General features: G+C 46.3%; 1 protein-coding gene across 1 annotated transcript; it reads left to right on the forward strand.

Annotated features, from left to right (window-relative positions):
* The first annotated feature begins 5,731 nt into the window (after positions 1-5,731).
* LOC147905387 (uncharacterized) lies at positions 5,732-6,805 on the forward strand. The gene has a single exon (XM_087379506.1). The coding sequence runs from the start codon at positions 5,732-5,734 to the stop codon at positions 6,803-6,805; it is 1,074 nt and encodes a 357-aa protein (XP_087235632.1).
* The last annotated feature ends 2,015 nt before the right edge of the window (positions 6,806-8,820 follow it).

Genomic DNA, 8,820 nt, shown 5'->3' on the forward strand with positions numbered 1-8,820 from the left:
GAAGAAGATGAGAGAGAGAAAGTGGGAGAAAAAGATGGGATTGCAAATAGCTAGTGAAAGTTAGCCCAATCATATTTTTAAATCCAAATGAGAATTTCCAAAAACCAACATTAAAAATAAAATAAAATTTAAACTAGATGTGCTGGCTTATATCAACCAAAAAAAGGGGGGTTAGTCCCTAAGTCAACCTGTACAAAAATTCGACTACAGGGGCCTCCCCTAGGCCTACATTGTGAACAACACGGGGCCTTTGGCCTAACACGACCTACATCGAGCAACCTCCCCAATGGCCTAACTAACTACTGGATCCACCTTATATATCACCTGGCTAAACTCTCTTAGAAAAATCTTGAATAAAACCGTCAGGGCCATGAATCTGAAACCCCTGCTAGACTTTGTGTTGGAACGTGTTCTTATTCCTTACTTCCCACATGCTGAGGATAACTTCAACGCAAAGGTATGGCCAACTGGCCGCCAATGTGGATGGGAGTCCATTGGTATCACCTAGTAGAAGCACGCACCAATGATAGCCAATGAAGAGTTTTGACATCATCCCTGCATTTTTGATTGCAACTTCGAGCTTGCGCCAGCCTTCTCTCACCACCGCACACCTCCATAGAAGGTGCTGGGTGTCCTCAAGACCGCACCCACAAAGAACACAAGCGGGGTTAATCGCCACTCCTTTTGCTAGCTTTCTCATAACAGGAAGCCATTGATTAATGATCCTCCAGAGGATATACCTAGCCTTACCTATGACATCTCTTCCAAATATCCTTGAGATGCGATTTCCACCACTTCAAGTTGCGTTGCAGCTTCCACTTGCCATTGAGGTTGGCTACCATCATCGACTGGCCCCAGATGAGCCTCTTGTCGATGATTTTCACTGACAGCTTCCGTAGGGGGGGTCTTCCCAAGGATCCACTAATTCCCCTTGATGTCCTGTGCTAGCACACCGTTGGAGGGCCAATTATCCAAAATATTGTCGAGGGTAGCTTGGATCAAGTCTGCTTCACCTTGCGAGAGCAAGACCTCACAGCGGATCTCCTCCACTATTTTCCAATCGGCCTTACTGATGGTCCCAGAGATCCAACTAGACCTAATCCCTTTCTTGAAAAGATTTCAGGCTTTGGTCAAATCGTGACGAGCGAAGGCTTCACCTTCCTTGTTAAGAGAACGGCTCCACCACATACTTTCGAGGAAGCTGCCATCCCCTCTGAGACCCCGAGCCTACCTCTCCACTTTAGCAGATGGGAGCAATCCTTCCAGGCCTAGACCAATATTAGGAAAAAAGGGAGCTCATTTTGGGGCCTTTTAGCCAAGAAAGAAAACAATCCTCCACCAATCAAAGGAGGGTCAACGTAACGTTAAAAAAATTAGAAAAAGGAAAACAAAAGAAATGTGGTCGAGTTTGCATTCAATGAGGATACTTGAGCTACTTATTATATCTGATGTACAGTGTAGAATTTGATATTTCTGACATCACTATGCATCCGAAGCAGGCCAAAACCTCCGAAAGGGCTTTTGAACCACCGAAAACGGGTAGGCCTTTTTTGCCTTTTTCGCGCCTCCGGGGGCCCATTTTCGGTGTTTCAAAAGCCCTTCCGGGGGTTTTGGCCCACCGCTCCGGATGCACAGTGATGTCAGAAATATCAAATTCCGCACCATACATCAATGGGGTTATGTCATATCTTATTGTTTTAGACGAAAGAAAAATCAAAGAATCATGAATTTCTCTTAGGGCCCCAAAATGAGCTCCCTTTTTTCCTAATGGCCCAGCACTGAGGTCTGACCGAATAATCTTAGCAGGGAAATCTGATATCATCCTCTCGTACTAGCCTAGGCCTCCCCATGACCCACACCCTTACTTCTGCTGGTCATTATGAACTCCTTGGTGATTTCCACCCACGGGGCGTGGCCATTAAATGTGTTCACCATCAATTTCCCCAGTAGCACATGTTCTTGAGTCTAACATCCAGGAGCCCGACACCACCTATAGCTTTGGGGGCCTTCAGAGGCTCCCATAGAATATAGTGCATCCTTCTTTTTTTGCCTTCCTCAGCCCACATGAATCTCTGAAAAAGTGCTTCGACCTCCATCTACTACGTCTTGTTGAACCACTAGGTTGAAGCGACGTAAGTTGTCGTTTTGTGGCCAAAATATGCTGTGCCACCAAACATCGTGCATTCCATCCCAGACAAAAAGCCCGCTCCATTTTTTGAATTTCTCCTTGATTATGGTTTTAAACCAGTCGAAACATTGACAAAGGTTGACTCCTACGCTCAGAGGCGTGCCAAAATACCTAACAATCTCCCCTCGAGGCACCAGTTGCACTCCCAATTCTTTCACCCTTTCTTCAGGCGGTCCGGATTGGTTCTTCAGGATTAAGAACATCTTGCATCAGCTACACTGTGACCCTGAGGCTTTGCAAAAGGTGCCCATGACCTTAATAAGCCTCTCCACGCTAGCTTTATCTTCCTGCACAATCGAGATGGCATCATCTGTAAAGAACTGGCTGCACATTTGTTGTCCCGAGAGAAGAGCCATGCCTTTGATTCTCCCTCCATTGACTTCCTTCTTCAGTAGGTGTATCAGAGGGACAATACAGATAGCGAAGAGAAGCGGCACCAATGGGCACCCTTGTCAGATCGATCTCTTTAGGAAGAATTTGCCCACCACACCTCCATTGAGGCAGCTGACTTTACGCGACTTAGCAAGGCAGGAAGAACTTCCAAGTTACCAGCACATGATCGGAGAGGGTTGTGGATGTAATGCACCCTCCCATGAACGGGCCGCTCAACCACCACCCCTCTTCCGAGATGTAGATTCTATCCAGATGGTCGACACGGAAATTTTGTCCCACCCTTCGATTATTCCAAGTGTATTCTAGCTACATCTCCGGCGCGAGCTCATAGACATCCACCAAGGTGGCCTCGACACTCAGCTCTTCCCAAGCCTCCAGTTCTCCTCCTGAAATTACAGCCCCAAGATGAGATCGATCTTGTAATGTCTCGGTGCAATTCCAATCTCCACTGAGGATCCAATGATCATCCACAGCTTCATTTTTGAGTAGGCGCCACAGCTTGGTTCTCTCCTGGGTGGAGTTCGGGGGTATACACTGCCTAGATTGAAGGTGAAACCATCTTTGCAAACTCTCACACCTACAGCCCAACCCGCTTGAACTCTAAACACCTCTTGAGGGTGGAGAGACTTATGCACTAACACCGCCGACCCTTCTCTCCCTCTACTAGGGCAATTCACAAAATTGGCATGACCTTGTTGATCAAAGGCTACCCACCAACTATCTTCACACCCACATTTGGTTTCTTGGAGCTTCACAACATTCGGCTTACACCTCCGGATGACATCTAGACAGCCTTTCTGCTTAATTTTACTACTGCTAGCAACCTCTAACGTTCTAGTACAAAGTCTTTACACTTGAGACACTACCCATTTGGAGACCACCATCCAAACTACTGCGGTTAATGCATGAGGGCCTCATACACATCCTTAAGGAACTTGAATCTGTTCTCCCTGCTTGTCGAAGAACCTCTCCTGGCATCTTTGATGCATTTGGAGAGCCCCCTATGAACCATGTGAGATGTACCTATGGTGTTGTTCCCCTTTTCTTGATGCACAAACTTCTCTTCAAGTGCTCTCTTCTGGTGATATGCATCCGACAGCTCTTCTTTGTTGTCTTCACCATTGGGACGTTGGGGCATATCATGCAGTGGGGTAAATTATATGGAGGCCTTTCTGTGATTTGCTTCCCCTTGTCCTTCCCATCGAGGTTTGATGCACACCTATACTGGTGGCCATGCGAGGGTGCATCACCAGCAACGTCCTTACAAGATGATACCTTACCTTTCTTTCTGACAAGTTGCCATTGGTCTTGAGGGGGTGAATGTCGAACCTCCATCCCTTCCGGTGATGCATTCCCCAGGGTTTTGGGGCCTTAACATGTGGGGGTTGTCCATCATCAGTCTCTTGAACTCCTCCCCCAACTTCTTTATCCTCTGGGTCCTCCGTCTTGTCCTCCAAGGCCAGACTTGTGCTGTGGGATCTACTCGGGCAGTTCCTCGCAAAATGACCCAAGCGCTTGCAGACATAACATGCATCTGGAAAGGGAAAGAACTTGACCTGCTGTGCAAACGATGGGCCGTTGGAAGTTTGATCTCAATAAAGTCTGGAGTTTCTTGAGTCCCGTCCCACAGGATCCATGCTTTCCTTCTCACTACCGGATTGCGGGGTGGTGGAGGAATCTGAAGAACTTTCCCAAGGGCTGTACACCAAGTTCCCCATCCATTTTGGAAGGTTGGGGAACTCCACCCACACCGAGTAGTCATGGAGCAGAAAATAGTCAATGCTAAAGTCTGGGCTCCATGGGAGCACCAACACTGCAGAGCCAGAGAATTGGAAGGCTCGGCCCAGCAATTCATTTTGTGTCTCCTTAGAGATGCACTGGCGCAAGAAGAACCATTTGCCCATGAAACGAGCAGAGTACGAGTTTCTCGGCAGCTCACATTCGTATGACATGAACTTGGCCAGCTCTTCGCTTGATGGAATTCTTCTTGCAAAAAACAAGTAGAGGCTGCCTCTCGAGAGGTTTTCTAGTTTGGACCGCACCTCCTCCACTTGTAGCTTGCATGCCACTGCATGCTTCTTACCTACCTCGAACCAAGGCTTCCGTTCCGCTTCCCTAGCTCTATGAGCCACCTCCGCTAATAAAATTCCTCCTCAGGGAGAGGAGAGAAGCCACTGCGCATTTTCTTGCTGAGAACCTTGGCATACGAGGGAATCTTCTCATTACTTCCTACTTCCTCCTCGTAGTCCACCACCTCATCATTCGCCTTACTTGGGACCATCTTTTCCAACTTGCTCGCACCTTCTTGAGAGGGGGACTCCCAGGATTCGCCGTCCTTGTTCATCTCGCACGCACATGCAATAGGAGCAGCCGACTAGGCTGAGTCACTTCGGAGGTGCTTCAACAATCCCCCCCTTTCATGCTTCCCACGTAGGTTAGGCATGCATTGGCTCTCACCCCCACTCTCCCACGTAGCGGCGGCTAGTACATGTTTTTGGACTTTGATAAGGTTGTCACATTACTTGGCAGCCTTTGCCAGATGTATTTTGCCACTAGCACCACCAGCAACATTTGTTGCATTAAAAAACCCAACATTTTTAGCTTCTGAAAGTGGAACCTCCAACCAAGGGTTTGGAAGAAATGCATACAAATATTCTTTGAAATCCCGTGAGGCGGCGGTAGTGTACCCTTCCCCACACGTGTCATGCCAAAAATGAAAGAGACAAGAGAGATTTCGTGGCTGTTTTTTTAATAGAAGGTGCAAAAAATTGCCAAGGAGGGCCAACGCGGAGTTTTTGCACGTGGAGGGGAAAAGTAGGAGGACGTGGTGGAAACCGCGTGGCCCCCCACGGGCTTTATTAGAAAAGGCCGGTGATTGCGCATTTACGTGGACGCCAATAAAAGGCTCTTTTTGCAGATTTGAGGAGTCACGACCAATTTGACATCGTTGACCGGGAACTAAGCTTGCAGATGGCAGTGTTGGACGAGAAGTCAGATGATGACGTGGGTTTGACGGATGACGTGGATACGTGAGGCATACATTGACTAATACTAAACTCCAAAACGACATTAACGATCACCTAGTCGGAAGAACTTTCCGAAATCTCTGTCCGTCCTCCGCGGTCGGTGCTTTCCACGCTCACGTCTCCCATGTCCGCAACCTTGCTTCTTCTATACAATTCGTTCACTTCTAGGAATCCACGGAATTCTTTTTCAACGCCTTGCCATGCTTTTAGCCGCTTCGGCCTTCGCGATCCCGATCCCCCCATGCAAGACGCCCCGGCGCCCTCCTCCAGTACCTCGAGCGATCCCCTCCCCCCTCCCCATGACGAGACCTCCTCGTCATACCGCGGCGTTAGAAAGCGTAGCTGGGGGAAGTGGGTCTCTGAGATCAGAGAGCCTCGCAAGCGGTCGCGCATCTGGCTTGGCTCGTATTCTTCAGCCGAAGCTGCTGCCCGCGCATTTGATGCTGCAGCGTATTGCCTTCGAGGAGCTAGTGCTCGCTTAAACTTCCCGGAGTTAGTGCCTCAAGGTGTAAAGAGCCTACCGGTCTTGTCGCCAAGGTCTATCCAGAAAGTCGCTTTAGCAGCAGGTTCTGTGGCCGACTCAAATTCAGGTACCCCGTCAAGCTCGTCTTGTACTCAAATTATCCATACAAGTACGGCGAACTCGGCGCAAACCTTCGAATTTGAACAGCCAGCAGAGGAGATCGAGTTGCCGGTGTCCATGGGTGCGACCCCTTTTAGACGATTCAATACTACCTTGAAGAGAGACGTGATCAGACCTCCACCTTTGTCTCTAGAGTTGGAGCAGGCAGTTTTGGGTGCGCCGTTTTCTAGCTCCTGTAGTTTGGAGGAGGCAGTTTTCGATGCGCCTTCTTCTAGCTCCTGTCCCGGTTGCTTAATTTCTTCACGCCAAGACCAGCAGTTCAGCTCGCAGGAGGGATTCAGGGAACAAGGATTGCACTCGCGAACGTCCCGGGAAGAAGAGAAGCTGTCCAACTGCCTGGGGCAATCAATGGTGGATCAGCTCGCAAAGCCGAACTGGTTGGACAGCGCCAAACATGAGATTTCGCCGAAACCAACAATTGAGCAAATTGCTGATGCGATGCTAATAGTGCCCCCGATTCAGGGCGATCCGTGTGCAGGGCAGGGAGAACAGCCCTGCTATGATGAAGATGAGGATATGCTTGCATTGGGAGATCCTTCACTGTGGAACTACTGAAAGCTTCACCGTGGAGCAGTTTTGTTAAGCTCTCTTGGACTGAAGCACACGTGTCATTCCACTCAGCTCCCATATTATATAATGGGAGTCGGCAGATTCTTGCCGTTTGTATACTGTGACCACTTGGAAATTACGAGGGCTTTCACGTGCCAAGATCATCGAACATTCTATGCTTTATTATGAGAACTAGTTGTGTAGTATGTACCGGTCATTGGGGGAATGCCATGTGGAGGGCCTCAGCTTGCAAGGAAGAGTGGTGCCACTCCTTGCCACATGGCACCCTTCTTTATTAGAAATTAGAAATTAGAAATTAGAAATGTGACACACTTAGAATATGCTTTCCCCCCCGAGTGTATCAACCTCGTGCAAAGCCATAACTAGATCCGGGTAGGCAGCTGCTGTTAATGTGAAGCGTTCTTGGTTTGATATTCCAAAAATGGACATGAAGCCTTTCATTCATGTCAAGATTTAATAGTCTTAAGGCTAACAATAGTAGCAAAAATACTTGATGCACTTTGAAGTGGAGTTTTAATAGTAATAATATTATAACGCATCAACATTTGTTAAAGTTTAATGGATACCCAAAAAGAAGAGTTCATGCTTTAATGAATACAAAATTCAGGACTCTTGCAAAAGTATGACTTAACAGTGGTTCAAAATCTGAAGTCTTGTCCATGTATCAAAAATGGACTTTCATGCAAATACTTTAGACTATGTCCCTATTTTTGAGGAAGTAGTATTTCTTTGTAGATGATGGATTTCCACGGAGATTGTTGTAGCCACTTGTCGAGTCAGTCGTGTTGAGATCTTTTATGAATTTTTCTTCCAGTGTATCTCCCTTGCTTTTTTTGTCCCTTGTCACTAGGACTTCTGCTTTGAAATTCTTATGGAACAGTTTGTGCCTGTTGACATCAGGTTTCATTTTCGAAGGAGGGTTAGTTTTGTGTCGTGCAAGTCGTTTGTGAAGATCACTAGTTTGTCCAATATATCATTTTGTTATAGGAATGCATTGAATACAATATACGTAATAAGTGCCCTTTGTGCCTTCTTCTTTGTCTTCGTTGCACTTTCCTATGTGTAATATGACATTCAAGAGCTATGAGTTATTTCATGATTACGTGAGAATGAAGATAGCATGTTTCATAAGATTTGTAGTGAAGAATGTACCTGTAGGCGGTGGTGTTACATTGGCCTTTGGTGGAGTTGGGAAGAATTCGAAATGTTCGCCATATGCTTGTTTTGCGAAATTGAAATCGACAACGACAGTCACATGTTCTATTATAATCGGCAACTCCTTTCCCTTTTTTGCTTGATCACTTTGGTAGATGTTGTTAAACTCTGCTAGTATCACATTTCTAGTCTTTCGATCTATTTTGAGGAGCTCGTCCAAGTTGACATTGTGGCCAAAATGGAGAGCTTCAAGGCAGTAAGTTGAAATCCCTTCTGAATGTTGATCTATTACAGCTTGTGCTTCTGTTCTCAACATCATTGGAGTAATGAGATCGTTTTATTTGTGATTTTTCGAATAAGGTACTTTGTTAGTGCTGCATCATTCTTGTATTGAGTGTTGGAACAGGAAAGAAAATTTGAATTTGTAAAGCCAAGCATTATGATATTTACAATCAACCCTCATGTCTTTGTCCCCATGTTCGTCTTTCCATTGCTATACATCCTGTTGGTTGTTGTCCATGAAATTCCTGAGCTCTTGTAGTGTGCTCCATCCGTAAATGTACTCATGTGGCACTTTTCTTGCCATGTTTGCAAGTTGCATCTGAGCTGTATACAAGAAGTAACTTTGCCCCTTTCTTCTTTTTGCTGATTTCTCGAGATCTTGTTGAGCCAATCGAGCTTTGATTTTAAATTGATTGAAAATCTGCAGACGAAGAATTTAAGGTAGAATCAAGGAAAAAGAATTATATGTAGCAATGAATATAATAATGAATTAACATCTGTGTGAATGAGACTCAAAGGGCCTCATATGGATTGGATTAAGAAATGGATTAGTCCTAATGAAA

The sequence above is a fragment of the Dipteris shenzhenensis genome, chromosome 1 (assembly GCF_047967505.1).
Source record: "Dipteris shenzhenensis isolate YYH24624 ecotype China chromosome 1, Dip_SZ_1.0, whole genome shotgun sequence".
Classification (NCBI taxonomy): Eukaryota; Viridiplantae; Streptophyta; class Polypodiopsida; order Gleicheniales; family Dipteridaceae; genus Dipteris; species Dipteris shenzhenensis.